The 22,791-nt window shown below is 34.8% G+C and overlaps 1 protein-coding gene across 3 annotated transcripts in view; it reads right to left on the bottom strand.

Annotated features, from left to right (window-relative positions):
- The window catches only part of CSPP1 (centrosome and spindle pole associated protein 1), a 105,487-nt gene that overhangs the window by 67,505 nt on the left and 15,191 nt on the right, over positions 1 to 22,791 (bottom strand). For 2 of the 3 annotated variants that reach the window (XM_065895016.1, XM_065895018.1), the window contains 10 exons: positions 22,403 to 22,483; positions 21,030 to 21,128; positions 19,635 to 20,077; positions 13,229 to 13,327; positions 12,037 to 12,107; positions 6,015 to 6,108; positions 4,923 to 4,980; positions 2,774 to 2,982; positions 529 to 650; positions 92 to 170 (listed from right to left, as the gene is read on the bottom strand). In XM_065895016.1, the coding sequence (XP_065751088.1) occupies positions 92 to 170; positions 529 to 650; positions 2,774 to 2,982; positions 4,923 to 4,980; positions 6,015 to 6,108; positions 12,037 to 12,107; positions 13,229 to 13,327; positions 19,635 to 20,077; positions 21,030 to 21,128; positions 22,403 to 22,483 (1,355 nt within the window). The remainder of the gene's footprint in view (positions 1 to 91; positions 171 to 528; positions 651 to 2,773; positions 2,983 to 4,922; positions 4,981 to 6,014; positions 6,109 to 12,036; positions 12,108 to 13,228; positions 13,328 to 19,634; positions 20,078 to 21,029; positions 21,129 to 22,402; positions 22,484 to 22,791) is intronic. The other variant, XM_065895019.1, reaches the window with a different exon arrangement.

Raw genomic sequence — 22,791 nt, 5'->3', positions numbered from 1 at the left:
CTGTTCTGAAGAATAAAAGAACACATTGAATAATACAAGTTCTATGGAAGACAAATTAATCTTGAAACAAATTATTATTTTAACTACTTACACAATAGGCTGTGCTGGCTGGTGGGTGACAGGAGCTGTAACATAAGCTGCAGGCTGTACTCCCATCATTCCTGAACCATCTTAAAAGAAAACCAACACATTTGTTTCAGAGTACCCACTTAATAACACTTTATCTCTAAAGGAAAAGTCACATACTGAAAATGTTTCCTAAGGAAAAAAATCCAATTTCCTTCTGAGTTAGGAGTTAGCAGAGAATAAGGCCAGAAAACATAAAATATTTCTTAAAGCTAGATAAAAAGGAAATAACTATGAATTATAACTGAGTTTTAAAATATAGTATTTATTAAATCAATATATATATAATATTGGAATTAAGTAAAGCTGAGCTTTTTCTCATTTATATATTTTTGCTTGCACAAAAACCAATTTTCCTGATTGAACCACTGGAAAATAATGTTTACCCCACAGATAACTTACAGTAAGCAAGACTAGGATCCAACGTATTCCTGGCCCCATAAAAATAGTATGCATCATCGTAAGGAGTTCGATAGTTGGTAGCCAAAGGTGGTAGTAGGGGAGGTGGAGGCAGAGGTGCAATGCTGTATCAAAAGACAATTGGGAAATTCTTCTCATATTCCACTGCAAATTTTTTAAAAATCAAGATATTTTCTTACAAAAATCTTACTGAAAATCTAATTGCTGCTTTAGGAAAAGCCACCATCTTGCTTCAATCTCTTATCAAAAATTCTAACTCAAAAAGCAAAAAACATAAAATTTCATAATTTAAGGTACAACACTTATTCAATCAATTAACATCTAATTCGTCACTATCTGCCAGTATTGACCAAACATGGTCTCTGTCCCTCAGGAATAATACAAAAATAAACAGCCATTACAGCAGAGTACAGTAAATGAAACAATACAAGTAGACACAGGATGCTACAGGAACATGGAGCAGGAACATTTAAATCACATAGGGAAGAGGAGGAAAGTATAAGGAAGGCTTTCTAGGAAAGGCAATGCTTCAGCCACACTACTAGAGTGAGTTAGTCACAGAGAAGAAAGATACAACATCAAGAAAAGGCAAAGAGGTACAAAATGAGATTATAAATGGTTCCATTTGACTGGGAGAAAGGTGTAGTTTTTTAACCCTAAAAATGTATTGCTCTTTCAAAGGAATTAAACTATAATGTGAAAAAGGAACTATTTAAATATCAACAGTAAATTTCTGAGTTCATTTTCAGCATTTCATAAAGTTAAAACTTCCAAAAACCTCTACATCAGCACTTCATTAATGATTAGGAAGTATCCCTGTATTTCCACCAAGGCAATATTTTCCATTAGTTAAAATGTAAAAGGCAAATTCCCTTAGATGAACAGAAAGAAAAAGGAGGCATCCTAGAAAATGTTTTCACTTCTGAGTGTATATATTAGGTTCTCCCTTGTATACTTCAAAATAATTGTGAAGAGCTGAGAAGGCATTAAAGTTCTCTTCAGTCATGAATATTTTTCATATTTACTAATCATTCAACGTGTCTAACCTTACTATCCTCACTCCATAGATAAACAAAGCAGTTGAAAAATTACTATAAAAGGGAACCGTCAATATCATTAAATCTTAAATTTTTATAGAGATTGATATAAAATTTAATCCTCACAACAACCCTATAACTGTAGATTAAAAAACATATATATATATATATACACAAACATATATAAATATCTGTTACTATTCTACCTTTTACAAATGAGAAAACTGAAGTTCAATACAAGTGTGGTCTGCCCAAATTCCAGGCAGTGAAGCCAACCATTTTAATCCCTAAATCAATGCTAAAATCATCATACCATCCTTTGTAATTCCAATCCCGCCTAGTCCTTTGAGTCAGGAAGCCATTAGATGAAACAAACAAAACACCTGATAAATACAGTAAACATGGTCCTACAATTCGTTAGCAGTAAATAAAAGATAATACCAAGTCCTAAAGGAATGTATAGCCCAGAAAATAATGTTAAAAAGGAAAAGCACCTGATTAAATGCAATCCTACAATTAATACATTAATAGTACGTAAAAATAAGAGAAAATCCTACTAAGAGAAGAAAGCATAGACCAGAAAATACCAATGTTAACAGGATTTTCTTTATGTTTAGTCCAGTATAGCAGAATGCTTTTTACCTATGGAAGTCAAATCTTTACCCTAATACCTAAATACAGGTTTTATAATCTCAACACTTTATTTCAGGTATTTGAGTTGCATAGCCTGTAAGTAATCACAGAGAAAGAGTTGAAGGAAACAGAAACTAAAATAAAGTAATATATATAAAACAGTCACATTAGAAACTTTTTCTACATTAACTGAAGAAAGTATTCAATGTTTGCCAAGTGGAAATTACAAAATTGAAAATGGCTAGGTTTTATATGTTAAACAGATATTCCAAAATACGACCTAAAACTAAATAATAAATATACTTAGTCATGCATTTTAAAAATACTGAAGCATCTTTAAACAGCAAAAGACTGTTATAAGGATTTCCCTTGTTTTTATAATAACTGAGAAAAGATCAACAATGAAAACAAATTTCAATAGAAATTATTTGACAAAAGCCTTTAACTGCACAAAAATCTCTGAAGGATAACATTACCTGCTTCAGCAAATCCTTCTGAATATACAATATAATGATACCTTACCTAATTCCCAAACACAAAACATTTTAAACAAGCACCTGGGAGGCACCATTTCACCAAAGGTGCTGCTGAGTCCATTGTGCAAATCTTCATTTTGAGATGGGATGGAGTAAACTGATGGGATGGGTGGGACAGATGGGGCAGACAAAGGAGGGAGAGGTGTCTGGAAAGCTACTCTGGGTCTTTCAGGTGGTATCGTCTCTTCGAAGTATCTTGGTGTCACACTAAACTGCTTTAGTCTATCAGGCTAAAATAAAGAAAAAAATTGTTTGTTGCATGTAATCATAAATTTACAGGTGGAAGGGATCTCCAAAGACCCTCTATCCCAGACTGCCAGCAGGCACTTAAGTTAGACATAGAATAACAGAATTTTACAGCTATAACTAAGAGATTTTAAAGATCCAATTCTTATTTTATAAAAGAGGTAATTGAGACTCCATGAAAGTACATAAATCACCTAAGGTCTCACCATTCATAAATAATCAAGCAAAGACTAGAGCCAGATATTAATTCTAAATATAAACTCTATTATACTGGGGGCTTCCCTGGTGGCGCAGTGGTTGAGACTCCGCCTGCCGATGCAGGGGACACGGGTTCGTGCCCCGGTCCAGGAAGATCCCACATGCCGCGGAGCGGCTAGGCCCGTGAGCCACAACTACTGAGCCTGTGCGTCCAGAGCCTGTGCTCTGCAACGGGAGAGGCCACAACAGTGAGAGGTCCGCGTACCGCAAAAAAAAAAACAAACAAAAAAAACCTCTATTATACTACAAGACTATGCTGCTTCACTACCAATTGCCATCAAAGTATTCTAACATCAAAGTATTCTTTAGATCAGTGTGAGCACAGGTTTTCTGTAAAGAGCCGGCTAGTAAATATATCAGGCTTTGCAGGCCATGTGGTCTCTTCACAACTACTAAAGTAGACCAAAACAATATGTAAGCAAATGAACGAGGGAGTGCTGCAATAAAACTTTACAAAAATAGGCAGCAAGTGGATTTGGCCACAGGCTACAGTTTGCTTACTCTCGCTCCAAAACATCATTTACGTGTCCTTTTCTACGATGTGTACATCAAAAGTAAACCCAAAAGTAATGGTCTACATATTATATCTAATACTTTTATTTATTTATTCTTATAAAGCAACTTGACACTCCAAAGGTTGTTTCATTTAAATATAAATAAGAAGGTCCATCAAACACTAAGGTAACTATAAATGCAAAGTTTAACATGCCACCATATTACACTAAAAAGTTCAAGATTTGAAAAGGAAATTTCTGATTGTCAAAACTATTTCAAAGGTATTTATTGACAGAGGAAAATATATTCAGTTTTGGAATTCATCCTTTTTTCCCCAGCATGTTTAATTTCTCAGGAATGATTTCTCAGATTAATCTAAAAGTTTTACTCTATGAGCAGTCAAAAAGCACACTGGGAGTGATGCTGGTGCAGTATTAAACTTTTTAAAATGAATAATCCACAGGATATATACTTAGCATAAGAAAAAGTAAGACAAAAGTTGCCTACAGCTGAGTAATTTTAAGTTGCTATATTCTTTTTAAGAATGAACTTTTTAATGAAATTAAAGTTTCTTAATCATTAAAGATGAAACAAAAACTTGCTTTAGCAAATAAATTCTACACACCCAGCTTAAAGAAAAGTATCCTTTGAGAAGAGTAATAAATTACCTTCTCCTTACTCAACTGCGATTATATGTGTAATTCATTCCAATTATGAAAATTGAAGAATTAAAGTAAAAATAAGGTTATTACCTCTAGATTTACATTAAGTAAAAACTACTAAAATGCTTAGAGCCTAGAATTAAAGATTTCAGTTCCTTTGGAAATTCCTCTAATATAAGAAAAATGGTCATGATACAATGAAAAAAATTATTAACATCTATTGTAAATTAAACTAAAACAGTGCATGGAATAGTGCATGTAAATAAAGTGGAAAGGAATAATTTACAAGAAACTTTAAAAACGCACACATGAAAAAGGAAAAATTATCTTAGAGAAGTAAACAAGTAAGAGTTAGGACTTAATGTTTTATGAGAACTGAATTTAGTTTATTACTGTTCTAACTGGTCTACTCATACATTTTCCCCAATATGTTCTATCTCCACCTGCCACTACATTTGAGGCTTATTTGAATGAAAGATTAAACATTAAAAGACGGCAGGAACCCTTACCGATTTCTCAGGGTCTTGTGCTCCAGAAGCTGCAACCCTGAGATCCAAATCTTTTTCTCTAAACAAAATTAAAGTTTTATATATTAAAAAGTTATAATAATAAACACTATCATTACTGAAACAACCTTACACACAAAGTCCATGCAATAACATCTCCAAAAACAAATCATTCCTTTAACTGACAATAAAGTCTTAAATAATTCTGAAAACTAAATTTTCCGATTTGGTGCAAAGTAAACTAATATTCACATGTAAACTGCCCTGGAATAAATATCTCTAAACCAGTGCCTGGGATACTTCAAAGTCTAAGGAATTCACACAGAATAAATTAGAGAAGTAAAACAAAATCTTTACTTAGTGAAACAAATAAAAAACTTTTTTTAAGGTTCATGTATATCTTCAGTTCACAAAAAGGAGGGTAAAAAAATGAAAAATTAATACAATACTTTCCAATAAGAGTTTTTAAGAAAATGATGTTAAAGATGGCTAATATCAGACAGTAGATATTGGCTTCCTCTTAGAGAGAAAAATAAATAAATAAAAGATGACAGGTCTCAAATTATCTTAGAACCAAGATATCTATCCCTAATTTTAAACTGGAATTAGTATTTCACAGGTATTTCTACATGAAAGATTATAAACTCTGAGACTTGCATACAATATAAATTATCTGTGGATCTATGATTATTTTTATACAGCATGTATACGTGTGCTTACCATTTCATTGTTAAAAGACAAAATACTTTTATTTTATATTTGCTACTATATATGGGATAATACAGTGGGCATGTAGATAGCATTAAATGCTACCTTAAAATTGAAGAAATTAATGAAAGTATGTACAAGGCCTGTTATAGGATGAACACATAGTCTCCTTTGTTACCTATGATAAAGAAAATGAACACCCACATGGTATCTGTTTTATTACCCTGGCTGACTTACAATGTGGAGACTGAAATAGAATGATTTACAAATACTGAATCGTATTAGGAAAAATATCCCCTTATTTTACCATGTAATAGTCACCACTGTCATTTTAAACAAATGCATTTAAATTCAAAACATCTTTTTAAAATGCAAACCTTTCATTACCGTCTCTTGTTCTTCTGTTGTTCAGCCATTTGTTCCAATAGTTCTTGTCTATATTTCTCTTTCCTTCTCTGAATAAGTTCTCGATCTTCACCTCCTAGAAAGTGGTAAGAAAAAAATGCAGTCTTAACTCTTAAGCAACACATGTAACTGGAAAGTCAATTTTTTAATCTCCATTTTAAATTATATCAAAGAGTATAATTACTACATATGCAGCAAATATAGAAGGTAAATCATATGTATCATTACCTATTCAACTAGTTTCATAATTTTTGAATAACTACTATGTGTCAAACCCAAGACACATTAATCCTTCCCAAACTTCTAAATAAGAGAATATTCTAACTCCTATCCCCATTTTCCAAAGATCAGGGTATCTCTACTAACACCTCCCACAAGCCCCTTAACTTTAACAAGTGTGTTCAAAATGAACATCTCAAAAGCAATTGCCCTTCTTTGTTTTCTGTTACTGGCCAAATAATCGAGCCTCAAAACCCCACTGTAACTTTTATGGCTCATGCTTTCTTATTTACTTCATGTGAGGACCCTCTTCTCTATTCTCATGGCCATCAGCCTTGGATAGGAACTCTCTATATTTTACCTGAATTGCAGCAATAACCTTTTAACTAGTCTCTGGAACTCCTCCCCCCCTCCCTACTCCAATACAACCAGCACACTTATGTAAGACTAACTATCTTAAAATACAACACTTATCATGATGACACATTGCTCAAAAAACTTCAATAGTTACCTCAATTCTACAGAAAAAAACCTCTGGTTCTGGTATCACTTACATGAAAATCCAGTCATGCAAGCACCTTAGATCCACAGAAAATTATTATTGCATGTTAATCACATAAAATAACCTCTTAATCTAGATATGCAAAATCTGGAACATTACAAAAATCACAGGGATATCAAAAATGCAACCAAGCCAGAAATTTCTCTACTACCTTAATTATTAGTCTCCCAACCATCAGTTGGACACACAGCATCTGAATTTGCCCATTAAGGACAGATGTCAGCAACAGTGAAGCTCCCAAAGGGTAACATAAATTACATTAAGGTTAATAATAATGTTTTACAATCAAAGTAGATACATCCATTCTGCTTCTGATCATGATGGAGTTAACAAACACAAAACTCAGCCTCCCTCCATTAAAAAAATAATAATAAAATTAGGCAAAATATATGAAATAACTGTTTTTCTGACACTGGACACTGGACAACAGGTAGCACACAACTGTAATACCTGAGAGAAGTTAAATAAATGAGGTGAGCCCTTCAGGCACCCGTTTCTGCCTGCATGCAATCTCCATGGATACAGGGAGGGAAAAATCCAAACAAAGCTGGGATACTATGTTAAATTGAGCAGATAAAGACCAAAATTCAGGGGCTTCCCTGGTGGTGCAGTGGTTGAGAGTCCACCTGCCGATACAGGGGACACGGGTTCATGCTCCGGTCTGGGAAGATCCCACATGCCGCGAAGCGGCTGGGCCCGTGAGGCATGGTCGCTGACCCTGTGCATCCGGAGCCTGTGCTCCGCAACGGGAGAGGCCACAATAATGAGAGGCCCGCGTACCGCAATAAAAAAAAAAAAAAAAAAAGATCAAAATTCAGGAAAGCTAAAATGACTAGAAGTTTAGGGCAAAGATTCAAAAGGAAGCGTAAAAATGGCTTTAGAAATCTGTAAAGGCATTCCTTCAGACTTTACTGTGTACTAGTCTGTGTATGCAGAGTGAAATTCCATTAGGCTGGGCAAAAAATTACGGAGGACACACAAACTGAATTCTCAGACCTCCTCAAACAAAGTGGAGAGAAATTTAAGCTCCAGCCAGCTAGTCTGGAGTTCTCGGTGATCCTCTAAGGGTATTCAGGGAAGAGCCCGAGAAAGGTCACTCTGTAGCAGGAAGGCTGAACAATCTTCCTAGAGTGAAGGCTACTCTAGATGTCCCAGCTAAGTTTAAATTTAAAATAAGGCCTCTGAAAGACTGGTCCTTAAGTAACAGAAAAACATGACTGTGGTAGGCAAAATTCTAAGACAGATCCTATGTTCCCTGCCGTCTAGCGCTGACTCCCTGTATAAACCTTCCCCGAGTGTGGGCAGGACCTATGACTTGCATCTAGCCAATGACTATGGCAAAGGTGAAAGAAATCTGCAAATGTATGTAATTAAGGCCCAAATCAATTTCGAATTAATCGAAAGGGAGATTATCTTGGGTGGGTCTGAGATAATCAGATAAAAGCCCTCACTGAGTTTAGAGATTCTCCTTGCTGGCATGATAGAATAAGCAGCCTTGGTGAAGAAGCCCATGTGGCAAGAAACAGCAGATGGCCTCCAGGAACTGAGGGCAGTCTCCAGCAGATCCAGTAAGAAACCAGGGCCCTTAGTTATACAGCCACAAGGAAATGAATTTAGTGAAAAATATGAAGGGGCTTCTTCCCTCATAAGCCTCCAGATGAAAAACAGCCTGGCTGACACCCTGACTATAGCCTTATGAGATCCTGAGCAAAGGACCCAACAAAATTCATGACCCACAGAAATTCAGATAATGTGTGACGTTTTGAGTCACTAAATTTGTGCTAATCTGTGATGCAGCAATAGAAACCCAATACAGTGATTAGAAAAGTTAATCAATTGAAAGAAAAATCACATAAACAACACAGATGACGTAACAACAAAGATGTTAAAACATCTATCCTAACTATGCCCAAATATTTAAATGAAAATAGTAATATAATGAGGAGGAAATGGAAACTATTTTAAAGAACTAAATGGGGAGTCCTACTTCTGCTTAGAAACTAGAAAGCCGCAAGAGAACATTGCTCATACCCCACAATGGAAAAAAGCTCAATCATCTACAAAATAAAAACTTTTAAAAAGCCCATCAGAGAGCTGAGGTTACAAGCAACCATGTAAACTAAATTCCAAAGGGTATAAAAACCAATCCACAGAAAGATGGGACAATCCAAGGGTTTTACCTTTACCAGAGTAAAGAGAAATAGGCAGCTACCTTAGAAGTAGGTAAAAAGAAAATAACTGAAACGCTAATGAATTCTTAAAGACTTTCTGTGGATTGGAATAGCAATGCAGAAGGGGAATCTGCACTCACTTGCTGCCCCTACCAGATGTTTATGAGACCGAAGATGGGGCAACACAAGACACCTAAAAGACACCATTCTGAGGCAAAACAAACAAACAAACAAACCAACAGAAAACAACGCCCACATTCCAGACTCTTCTCTCATATAAAGTAATCTACTGGTTGAAGGGCAGAAAACCTTGGACCCAGCATTCTGCACTCATACAAAGGTCTGCTACTGTTAGGGGAAGAGCAGGAAATTCTCACATATAAGATCCTCCACAGGGCTTCCCTGGTGGTGCAGTGGTTAAGAATCCGCCTGCCAAAGCAAGGGACACGGGTTTGAGCCCTGGCCTGGGAAGATCCCACATGCTGAGGAGCAACTAAGCCCGTGCGCCACAACTACTGAGCCTGCGCTCTAGAGCCCGTGAGCCACAACTACTGAAGCCCATGTGCCACAACTACTGAAGCCTGAGTGCCTAGAGCCCATGCTCCGCAACAAGAGAAGCCACTGCAATGAGAAACCAGCACACCACAACAAAGAGTAGCCCCCACTCGCTGCAACTAGAGAAAGCCTGTGCGCAGCAACAAAGACCCAACACAGCCAAAAAATAAATAAATAAATTTATAAAAAAAAAAGATCCTCCACAGGCATAAAGGAGAGTTTGGCTACCACTCTGAGGAGGGGCAGGAACACTGATACTCATTTCTGAGAACCAAATGCACAGGGCCAGCTTTGCTACAGCAATCTACTGCTGAGGAAGGAAAAGTGTGGCAAGAGAGACACCCTCTTCTGTCAGGGGCTGGCAGGTCTTGCTAAAAACTGAGGAAGGTGCAGGAACACTGAGAAAATCTCTCCAGGCCCCACAGTCAGAGAATTTAACACTTCTCTCTAAACAACTGGTAGAAGAACAGTTAAAAGTCATTAAATATGTACAAGACATGAACATCACTATCAACCAATCAGCTTAACTGACATTTATAAACCACTACACTCAACAACCACACAATGCGCACTCTTTCAAGTACACATTAAACATTTACCAAGAAAGACTATATTCTGAGTCACTTTTTAAAGTTTCATTTAAAAAATTCAAATTTGAAATAATTGAAATTTACAAATTATTTTCTCAGACCATAAGGGAATTAAACAAGCAGCCTATGTCAAAAAGCAGGAAAATCCTCAAGTATTTGGAAATGTTAAAACATACTTCTAAATGACCCATGATTCTGTTAGAAACCCCATAATATGTTATTTTTGCTCTCAGCAGTCAGCTGTCCTAATTCTTTAAATAAAGCAAAAAGGCTCCAAACAAGGCCCTTGGGGCAAAATTATAGGAAGACAAATTTCAGTTCAATTGAAATGAGAATACTGCAACAATCAGAGCCACGTGAAGTTGGAATGTGCTGCCTCTGGAGAGAGTAAGCTCCCTAAGGGGACACACAAATTTAGGCTGGGGGAAAAAGATACAACCGTGAGATAAATCACTGAATTAAAAGAGTTTAATAGTCTATTCCAAACATGACTCTATTATCAAACATTAATCTATAATTCCTGATTGCATTAATGATAAATTCATGCCATTCATCTTTAAAATATCAGGGTAATCCATTTATTGATAAAATTATTTGTCACTAGGTTCTCAACACAGAAAGCTATTTCTCCAATTTTTACCATGTTTAACAAAATACATCATAAGAAGCAAGCCCTTACTCTGACTTATTGATAGGCTAAATTGGTCAATTCTCACTTAAAGACATTACACTAGAATAAAACTCTAGGTGTTATGCCATTTTTCTCATAATAGCCATTTCAAGGAAACAAAAGTCTGAGAATATCATGCAATTATACATCTCTAAGCCAAAATTTAAATTCCTGACTGCTTTTAGGTTGAATGAATCTAAACTATTATCTAATTTCTTCATATACTTCAGTGAAACAAAATTTTGGGCAATTTTTTCTGATAGTTTTACACAAAGAAGAGACCACTTTTCTACTTAAAGTTATATACAGGAAGTATGCTCTCTTCACACTGTTTCTCAAATTAAATGTGACAAGTTAATATAGCAAATCAACATGCTTATCTTAAGCAATGACCTTCATTTCTGACAAAATAAATAGAAAATCTGGATTATAATCATTATTTGAACAAAACACTTTCTCAGAAACTACATGGAAAGAACATGGGAAAGGATGTTTATCAAAGGATAAAAAGGTTTAGTTCAGGGGAACTGAACTAAAATGTAAGGCAGTTTTGTGCTAGCTAAAGAAGAAAAAAAATGAAGAAAGAAATTATCACATATAAAATAGAATATAAGAAATAGCCAAGGGCTTCCCTGGTGGCGCAGTGGTTGGGAGTCTGCCTGCCAATGCAGGGGACATGGGTTCAAGCCCTGGTCTGGGAAGATCCCACATGCCATGGAGCAACTAAGCCCGTGGGCCACAGCTACTGAGCCTGCGTGTCTGGAGCCTGTGCTCTGCCAACGGGAGAGGCCGCGACAGTGAGAGGCCCGTGCACCACAATGAAGAGTGGCCCCCACTCGCCGCAACTGGAGAAAGCCCTCGCACAGAAACGAAGACCCAACACAGCCAAAAATAAATAAATTAATTAATTTTTTTTTAAAAATAGCCAACACTATGACAAAGTGAAATATGAATCTAAAAGATTTTACTGAAATTAATATTTATTTATCATCAATAGAAAGTTCATCACAAGTTATTTAGCTTTAAAATTATACACAGAGCTATATAATACACTAAATAATTATAATAGCTATATAATATGCTAAATGTTTAGCATAGTGCCTATCACAAAGTAAGCACTAGAGAAATGTTTTCTATTATTAGTAAGAGTGGTATTAATTACAACACTGAGTTCTCACGAAGACCTTTTATAAAACACTCCACAAAAGTCTAATCAACTGGAGGTTTTTGTACATACCAAAGAGCATCCCCGCAAAAGGACTACACATCTCTCGATTAGTAGGTTTGGATGGTTCATTGTCTCGAGCGCTAAAAACAAAAAAGAAAAGGAATTAAAACCCAAATAATTTTCAGGAAACAAAAATTTAGAGTGAAATGCAGGTATGAGTTATTGGCCTTTCAAAGTACTATGGATATATAATAGTTATATGTTTTTAAAGTTAATGTAAAATCATGGCATTTTATCTCTTTATACAGTGGGAACCCAATGCATTCAGGCTCTATAAATATGTGACCTTTTTCTTCAGCCAGCTTCACTAACTCTATAGATTCCCAATAAAACCCTTTTTCATAAGAACAGTTACCCAAGTAAGGAAAATGAATATAAGTACACATAAATAAATCCTAAAAAAGGATGATATCTGTACCCGCACTTTGAAAAGAAGATCATCTCTAAAAAACTCCTTCCTTGAAAGAAACAAGGAAAAAAAAAAAGACAACTCTCTCAAAGAAAATTTAATTAATTAGACTCAAATAGCAAATTCTATATCTCAAGCATTTTTATGTGTTACTTTTCTTCAAAGAAAATAGACACCTTTCCTGACACATGACAATATTATCTTCATTATGCACTATAAATTCGGAACCATTTATCCTTACATACAACACAAGGCACCACCAAAATGATAAAAACTACAGAAAGAGAACATGAATATAAAATGCATATAATTTCCTTTTTTTCAACATGACACAATTATGTATGCGTACTAATTTTACAAAGTAAGCATAAAAGTTATCTACTCAATATGTTGAAAATCAAAAACAGAGTTTTGAAAAGAACATTTTCAATTTATTTCAAGTTACGTCATCTCTATAACTCCAAGATATTTTAAATTGATTTTTAGTCCATTAAATTATACACTTATTTCTCCTTTCATTAGTTCAAACAAATATATATACTTTATAATGATAGGGACTCAGAACACCTTGGCACACTTTATAATCAAAACTTGCTCTTCAAAAGAATGCTGTAAAGTACCATTAAGTTTCATGTAACACAATTCTCCCCTCCCCCTTTCTCCCTAATTCCTTTCTCACTAATAAGAGAGGCTGTTAACATACTATAACTTTCTAGTTTTCCAGCAAGCCAGTTTTAGCAGTTGCTGTTTTACAGTACGACTGAAGGGCAGAATTTATATTACATACAATACCTTTGATTTCCAGCAGATGAAATCCGTATATTTGACTGTTCTGTGACATCACCACCATACTCCATAGGAGGCACATTCCCTCGTCTGTTCCCGTACATCCTTAAAAACACATTAGCTTACAGAGCTTGTTCCACATACAGTGGACTTTTCTTATCTCTTTGGTGTTTTTACATTTGATGTTGGAAATATTAAAGGGAACAAAGTGTTACAATGAAGTTTTACTGTAAATATATTCTAAAATTAATTCAATTGACATTTGACTCAAGTATGATCTGCTGGTTAATAAGAGACATTAAGAGTTTAGATTCAATAGTCTTTAAATCAAAGGGAGGTTATTATAAACTATTTCAGTATAACTTCTAGAAATTTTTAATATCAAAGCTATGCAAATACTAATAAGACTTTTTTATTATTCACTTATTCAAAGAATATTTACTGAGCACCAACTACATGCCAAGTACTAATCTAGGTACTGGGTATGTGGACATGGTCCTAGCCCTCATGAAGATAATAGTCAAATTTCAAAATGAGATCACTTTTTAATCAAAATTCATAGATTCTGGGAATTATTTCACTGAATATACAAACCTTTTTAACTTAAAAGTACAGCAGCAGTCTTACCATTAAATTAAATCAAATGTAGCAAGCCACAACATTTGCTAACACTGTAAATCACATGAAATACTAAATAGTAGCAATAGGTGAATACAGAACATTATAAACATGGGTAGAAAGTTAGTTCACTTTATTCACAAGGTCATGAACAACAAAAAGAAAGATTAAACTTTATTTTATTTTCTTAAGAATGCTTCTCAGAAAATAACTTTTAAATGTTTTTCAATTAATCTTTTTTCCACTTGGCAAACATGGAAAATTTAATTTCTCATACCAGAGAAACGAACATGACTTTTCACACCAACATTTATCAGCACCCATGAAAATCAGCATTTCATAAGTCATATTTCTTTGCATGGCTCTTGAGTTAACAAACTATATTGTCTCTCATGAGGACCACTGGTAAGAAATATGGTTGTTACAGTATTGTTCAATATTTCAGGTGAATTAAATTATCACGTTAAGAAAAACAGCAATTTTTAGAAGAAAAGGAACTTATCACTCCCCACAGAGCCAGCATATAAAATCCTCTTTATTTCTATCATATATTGTCAATATCACCTGTGGAGAAAAGACTACCCAGAACTGTAACCTTAATAATGTATGACCTGTGGCATGACAGACTGGTTCCATTTTTTATCCATATCTAAAACAGAATCCTCCCCAATCCCTTTCAAAAAAGAATTTCAAACTTATTTCAATTTATCAAAACACAGCTGATTTTATATCTAAAGCCTAAGTGCTCAAATCTCTCCTTTAAACTGACACATCAGTTTAGTATCATTCCTTATTTCTACCACTTAAAGAACAGGTAAATATAAACTTAAATTCAAATTTGTAATTAACAATGCCAGGCAACCAGATTTATTTATACTGCATCTATATAAATACACATGTGTAGAAAAGAGTAAACAGAGCATGCCTGAGATTGCTTACCCTTAGAAAGCCCTGTTTGCAAGACTGGCCCTTAGCTGGCACCTGAGAACATAGATTTTGGGAGGAGTCCACCATTCTCAGAACTGGTAAGAGTGACCCACTGTGCCTAAACTGTTGGTACAAGCAACAGAGTTTATGCTGAACATCTGCTTTCCTTCAGGGAGTCCAGAATTTTGGCACATGCTAGGAAAGTTTTTTCAGAAATGGACAGACCTCATAAAAGGAAGAATTTATTTCCTTTCACATAGCAAATCAGATTTGACTGAGGGAATAAAATAATTGTAAAATAGTTTCACCATCCTACCAACAAAAAAAAAGGTAAAGCTATGTTAAACGGAAAAAGCTTTTTCTACTTCCTTGAAGAAACGGGTCAGTAATTCTAGTTAACTAGGTTCAAATCTCAATGCCCAAAGAAACCAGATATAGGCTAGAAGCCAAGTTTACTCTAAAAATCAACACGAGTGACTTCCCTGGCGGCGCAGTGGTTAAGCATCCGCCTGCCAATGCAGGGGACACGGGTTCGAGCCCTGGTCCAGGAAGATCCCACATGTAGTGGAGTAACTAGGCCCGTGCGCCACAACTACTGAGCCTGCGCTCTAGAGTCCGCGAGCCACAACTACTGAGCTCACGTGCCACAACTACTGAAGCCCGTGCGCCTAGGGCCCGTGCTCTGCAACAAAGGAAGCCACCACAATAAGAAGCCTGTGCACCGCAACAAAGAGGAGCCCCCACTCACTGCAACTAGAGAAAGCCCGCGCGCAGCAACGAAGACCCAACACAGCCAAAAATTTTTAAATTAATTAATTTTTAGAATTAACACAAGTTTATCTTTAAAAAAATTACTCTTACAGAAGAAAAGCAAGTTGTTTAAAACCACAGGTATTTTCAGCTAATTTAAATGTGAATGAACAACTCCTAAATGATAATAATGTATCTTTTTCATTAATAAACCACATAATCAAAATAACTACTTCAGAAGTAAATTTACAATGTTTATGCTATCAAAAATGACATATTATAAAAATAAAATATTTACCATCTGTTGGTCCTGACACAACTTACAGGGAGAAAGAATCAAATTCCTCCTTACTTAAAAGAAATCATCCAATTCATAATGGTTATATCACCTGGTTTCATAGTAAAAATTTCTCTAATGTGAATGAATTCTGCTATTAGGGGTACTCTCAACTATAGAAATTAAAAGAAAACTACTGAGCTATTAAATGTTCGTCACAGGGCTTCCCTGGTGGCGCAGTGGTTGAGAATCTGCCTGCCAATGCAGGGGACACGGGTTCGAGCCCTGGTCTGGGAGGATCCCACATGCCGCAGAGCAACTAGGCCCATGAGCCACAACTACTGAGCCTGTGTGTCTAGAGCTTGTGCTTCACAACAAGAGAGGCCACGACAGTGAGAGGCCCGTGCACCGCAGTGAAGAGTGGCCCCCCGCTTGCCACAACTAGAGAAAGCCCACGCACAGAAACGAAGACCCAACACAGCCTAAATAAATAAATTAATTTTTTTAAATGTTGGTCACCATTTTTCTCATCGTTTTCTGTTCTTTCCCAATTTTTATATTACCTTAATTCAATAACAGTGTTTTTCTAATATTGACCCCATCTTTAAAGTGGGGAAAATAATTAATATAAAAATGGTCCTTCCAAGTATAAATGAAAAGTAACTACTACAAGAAATAAAGTAATATCAAGTTAAATAACTCATGTTCTAATAAGCTATTTCTCCTCATTTATACCTTACATATTAAGCATGCACACTTCTTAGAATGTCCTACACTAAGTAAGCGAGCACTCAATCTATTGAGTCAGATTCTAATTCTATCTCAGATTCTAATTTCAGATGGAGTGGAATTTCAGAATTTTGTTACATAACTAGCAAGAGTACAAACTAACAAATATCAAGAGTAAAACAGACTGGAAGTGCTAACTGCATTAATCACATAAAAAATTTAAAAAACAGCATTCTTTAAGGCTAAAAATTTCTTTTACTCATTAACATCGGTTATAAAGTAACACATAATAAGGTAATATATTAACTTCTACAGCTCAAGTTAAATAATAAAGACTAGGATGACTATCTTTTTTAAAAGCATATAAATTTCGAAGTATTATAAGATACACTATTATATTCAACTTTAGAAAGCTCCTAAAACATTATAAATTTACTTAAATTGGTAAATATGTATCAAACAATACACACAGGCACGTGTGCGCACGCACGCGCACACACACACACACACACAGAATGCAACTGTTGAGCTAAGTGCTAACCATTCTGTTAACTATTTTAAAACACTTGCCAGTGATTAATGATTAGTTTAGGAAAGTAAAATCATTCCTGGGCTTTATCCTTCCAAAAGTGGGGAAAATATTTCATTAATAAATACATAATGATATATGGAAAAGTTTATAGGGTAATTAGAAAAGAACTGAGACCAAAAACCTAAAAATCAAAAATTACTAAAAATCAAAACTAGAATTTATCGCATGTTGACTATTAGGAAAAAAGAGAACACAGGAAATTTAGAAGAATGAAGAAAAATTTTGTACTTCTCAGTATATAGTCAGCCCTCCATATCTGTAGGTTCTGCATCCGTGGAGTCAACCAATCTTGGATAGAAAATATTTGGGGGGAAAAAATTCCAGAAAGCTCCAAAAGGCAAAACTTGAATTTCCCGCACACAGGTAACTACTTATCAATATATAGCACTTATAACTATTTATATAGCATTTATATTAGATATTATAAGTAAACTAGAGATGATTTAAAGCGTAAGGGAGGATGTGCATAGATGATACACAAACACTACACCAGTTTACATAAGGGACTTGAGCATCCAAAGATTTTGATATCCATGAGGGATCCTGGAATCGATCCCCCTTGGATACCAAGAAACAACTGTTTTAAGAATAAATAGTTAAATCAAGAGATCAAATGAAGTTACACATTTCTTTAGTCTCAAAAATTTCACTAACAAGTAGAGTCATTTTTCCTAGTAACCATTCTGCCTGATAAATAAATCTAATTAATGTTCAATGTGAAATCTTTTCTTTTAGAAATCTCCAAATCTGAAATATAGAAATCCAATTTTAACCTCACCTGCCACTGAGACATATGTGAAAAACCTTACAATTAGAGATGTAAGAGTTTACACATTAACAAGATGTATAATAATGATTTACATTTTTAAGAAATATTGTAAAAACATTAAAATGTTATTCTCACTCATCTACATATTTAATCTATTCTTAAACTACTACTTGGGGAAGATTATATATAGAAACAGTTCATTTCGTTCATGGGATACATAAGAAAATAAGACTGTTCTCAAATAACTAGGCTGAAATTGATTTGTTAGTTCATGTATAAAATTATCACAGGATGTAATTACAAAAATAATAGATTAAAATATATTAAAAACAAAGCAACAACCATCATAAGTTTTTTGAAATTCCAAACTTAAAAGATATGCATTACATTATACTCTAAAGGTAAACTGACACCATAAGAAAAAAAAAGTTCTCATGTACAAATAAGGCAGTACCAAGAGTCCAAGAATATCTGTATTTCCCTAACTGAAACTTCTTGGAGTTCAGGTAGCCTTTGACTACCTCCAGATACAAACATTTTCAAATATAACACGTTACAGAATTTGGAACATTTTCTGAAGTACAATTAGATTGAAAACAGAGATAAACTATAAGGCGCATTACAAAATTCTAATCCTTCAGTCAAATTACCTAAATCAGGGTGAATATTAAAAAGATTGGATGAGCAGGACATAATAACTAAAGAATAAAGAGTAGATGACAAAGAACTGCAAAGGCTTTGTATGATTATTTAATAATTAGAATAATGAACATGTAGCATTATGTCTCAGAAAATTGTCTAAAATACTACAAAAATAATCTATTTGGACTAATGAATGAAACAGGTCCCATGAACTGCTCAACATTTACATTTAATCCCTACAGGTTAACTAGTCAATGAAAATATCAGATCCTACCATATTTTTTATCTCCAAATCAAAAGTTAGATTAAAATATAGCAAGTTTTAAGTATTAAGACAAATGACTTAATAAGACCCCATTGTAGCAATTAATAAATTACAAATAGTGTCATAGAAACAACATGCAAAGGAACTGAAAAGCATCTAAAAATCTGATCAAAAAACAGTGCCATATCACTAAAATAAACATTCAATAAGTAACTTAAAAGCGAAAAAAGCTGATAAAAGTACTTAGAGCATAGAAATATTAAAGGAATAAACTGTATTTCATCGGTTTTAAGGTGTCTTTTTTCCCCCACATTTTAACATCTGAAACCAGGAGAGCCTTGGACCTGGCTGTAAATCACGTATTGCAAGGAGAAGTTATTTTTCTCCTGCCAGTCACCTAGGGGCACTATGGATATGAGATAACTGAATTCTCGCCTCAGCGCTGTTTTGTACGGTACTGGCAGCATGAATTCAGACTGAAAACCTGAATCAGTACTGGCTTACAGCTCAAATTCTCAGGGAAGTTCCTTTTTACTCCCTCCACTCAGTGCCAAGGTTGACAGTGGAAGTTTTTTTTCTGTCTTTTTCTGTGGGAAAGTCTATTTCCCATTTAAGTTTATATAAAGGTTGTAGCCTTTCAGTGTCCCAGCTTTTTAATGGGGCCCCTTTCTCCCCATCTTGGGTTGTTTTCTTTGTTCCTACAGTGGCACATAAAATTATGGTGTAACTTAAAACTGAAGCATCATGTAAATCAAATGAACCTGTGTCTCCTTAACATAATGATAAAAAGTAACAAGAATAATATTAAGCAAATAAAGAAGATAAAAATGAAGTTGTAAATACCTGTCATTTGTATACACTCTCAAAAGTCTTCTATCAAAATCACTTTCATATCTAAACCTCTCGTCCATTTCTTCACTTACTTCAGGATCTTGGCCTGGTCTATAATACTGTTTATCAAAAGCACGATCCTCATTAAACCTGTGAAATCTTCTATCTGGAATGTCAGTCTTGCTGACAAACCTCTGATGTTTTTTATTGGAAATGCCCACTTCTTCATTAGTTTTTTTAACGACTCTTCTATTATTCCTTAATTCAATTTCATCATCTAGTTTTCGGTATCTGTCCTCTTCTAGTCGTCTTTGGTTTAGAAGCTCTTCGTATGCCTCTGAAGGAGTTAAGACATCTCTCCTAGGACCCTCTGAATTTTCCCAAGATGACTGCATTTGTGAAGATAAATCAGGTTTAACCTGACTAATAGGTTTTTTACTTCTTTGATTCTTGTGCTGGCCAATTAAAAAAAAAAAGAAGAAAAAGATCTTAAAGAGATGCTATTTCTTAAAAGGCAATTAAACTCTCAAATGATCTTAATCTATTTACTGTCTCAACTCTAAAGCTTAATCACCCATAAGAAATATCTTATCTTTAGGGAAAAAACCTTCAAGGAAGTGTTATCCTTTAATAAAACTTAATAAATACCAAATAAATAGGTTAACAGTAATATGGATAGATGGCTACAAAAAGAGAGGATAAACTATGCCAGGGAGATATTAGGCATATTTTGGCAGTTAAATATTGCTTCAAAATATTTCACATTAAATTCCTTCTCAACATAAAGAATATAGACTGTAGTAAATTTTTTTGGCCCTAGTAACATCAACCACCCTTAAATTTGGGTTAAAAAAAAAAAAAATATATATATATATATACACAGACACACATTGCTAGAAATTGTCAATATAAAAAAATCATTTAAAAATAAACAAACGTCACTTAAAACCAATCTCTAAAATTAAATCTCCTCCATGAAGTTAAAAAGTAGGGTAAGTATGGGCTTCCCTGGTGGCGCAGTGGTTAAGAGTCCGCCTGCCGATGCAGGGGACATGGGTTCGTGCCCTGGTCCGGGAAGATCCCACATGCCGCGGAGCAGCTAGCCCCGTGAGCCATGGCCGTTGAGCCTGCGCGTCTGGAGCCTGTGCTCCGCAATGCGAGAGGCCACAACAGTGAGAGGCGCAAATACCGCAAAAAAAAAAAAAAGGTGGGGTAAGTTCTTCAATATGAGATAAAACCATTTACAAAATTCAAAATTTAAATGTCCTGTGTTTGGTTCAACTGGCTTAACTTTTTAAATATTTATATGAAAACTAAGTGAAATGTCTAATAATATAAAAATATTTTCAAGTAAGAACAAATATTCAACCTGTGGTGTTAAAGCTTTACTTTAAAAGCAAAACCTACCTCAGTACTCTTTCCTACCTGTCTGAACTTTTCCGTGGATTCTTCCTTATCCCTGAGAAATTGATTGTATTCTTTGTTGCGTTCAAGTTTCAACCTTTCCTTCAAATAGAAAACCAAAAGGCAACGTTAACTTCAATATCAGGAAAAAGTACCTAATGTCAAATCAGACTCATACAAATCAGAGATCTTACCCAGAATCAAGCTTTACTAATATTTTCAAGGACAGAAGTAGCTGTAAGGCACAGGAGAAGCAGGAAGTGGTCCGAGACCACCAATGCAATTCCCCACGTCCATTCTTGCCACATTAAAATAAGATTTACTACATGCTTAAGTCCAGATTAGCACATGAGGTCTCTAATACTAAGGGAGTGGCTTTGATTATGAAATACCTCCATTTTATATGCCAGTTGTTACTTGGCTTAGATGATACCTTCCTAGGAGCCATGCCCTGTAAGTCCCTGAATTCTAGGTTTACCAACATCAATCCTAGACAATCCAGGTGCACTCTTCCAAAAGCATTCGTAAATAAATCTCTCCCAGTAGTAAGTATATGAATGCGTTTGCCAGGAGGTCTATCATTAGCATGTTTCCAAGATCTGACCAGGTTACTGTCCTACTTTCCTTCTCAGGGACATCTCTTGCCTTCAGTCCCCCACCCCACTTCTGAAAGACCTGCTTCTAACCATTTTTTTCCCAAGTTTAAGGAAAGATCCTGGTTATATTTTAAACATAAAAAGGTAAAATATTGTAACGTAAATGTTCTGTTGAAATACAAACATGTTGCATTAGTAAATGTTCTTAAGCCCTAATACCTTCAACATCATTGAAACAATCTAAAAAAAAAAGTATTAAAAGAGCAAGGCTGTCTTTTGAAACTTAACTGTCCATTTATCTTACATACTGTGTCATGACTGTGATCTAGCTTGGGAATTCTGAGTCTCTACAAGAGGTGTACAGTGCTTAATCACTATGCCCTGTTCAGATTAAGTACATGTACTTGTGATGGGAACACACATTCAAATAGCCCCAGATGTCACCTACATAAAAGCTCAGTATACTCTCTCATCCGCTCCTCTCACTGATAATTGTGTCATATAGCATGAACTTTATAGCTTAGAAAACAATGCTGAAAAAAAACCGAATTCTGAATATTCAATTAATCATTATATTAAAGAAATATATCATATTACATGGCTACAAATGTAACATTCAAAAAACCTTGTTTCAACAGCACTGGAGACTCCACAGATTTTGAAAAAATCAAGTACGGGATATGATGTAATCTTGTTTGCATTTAAATCAAGAGTATGTTCTTTCATGATTTTGATGCCTCATAAAACTGCTACCAACAATTACTACTCCTATCCACCTACCTTGGCAGATAACCTCTCACCAATAGGAAGAGAAACTCCCAGAGAAGATGGATCTGTTTCACTCGTGGATAGAAAATTTTTCTGTGTATGTACATATTAAAAAAAAATATTACCTAATTGCCTTTATAAAATAAATGTCTTTACATTCTATATTCTAAATTATTACATTATACAGACCAACAGAATGAAATGGAGATGAAAATAGAAACTACAAATGTATAGAGACTATACCAGAAGTAATTAGAAAAAAAAAGAATTTTCTAATTTCCCTATAATTATATTAGTGGATATCTATTTAAATGCCAGAAGACATAAACTACAAACATTATTTCTCTATGTGCCTCTCCATTCTTGCTCATTAAGCATTTAGGTAACACACTGTGGCGGAC

Source organism: Phocoena phocoena, chromosome 17 (assembly GCF_963924675.1).
Source record: "Phocoena phocoena chromosome 17, mPhoPho1.1, whole genome shotgun sequence".
NCBI classification, from domain to species: Eukaryota; Metazoa; Chordata; class Mammalia; order Artiodactyla; family Phocoenidae; genus Phocoena; species Phocoena phocoena.
Note: the sequence above shows the minus strand (reverse complement) of the source record. Positions and strands in the feature narration are given on the sequence as shown.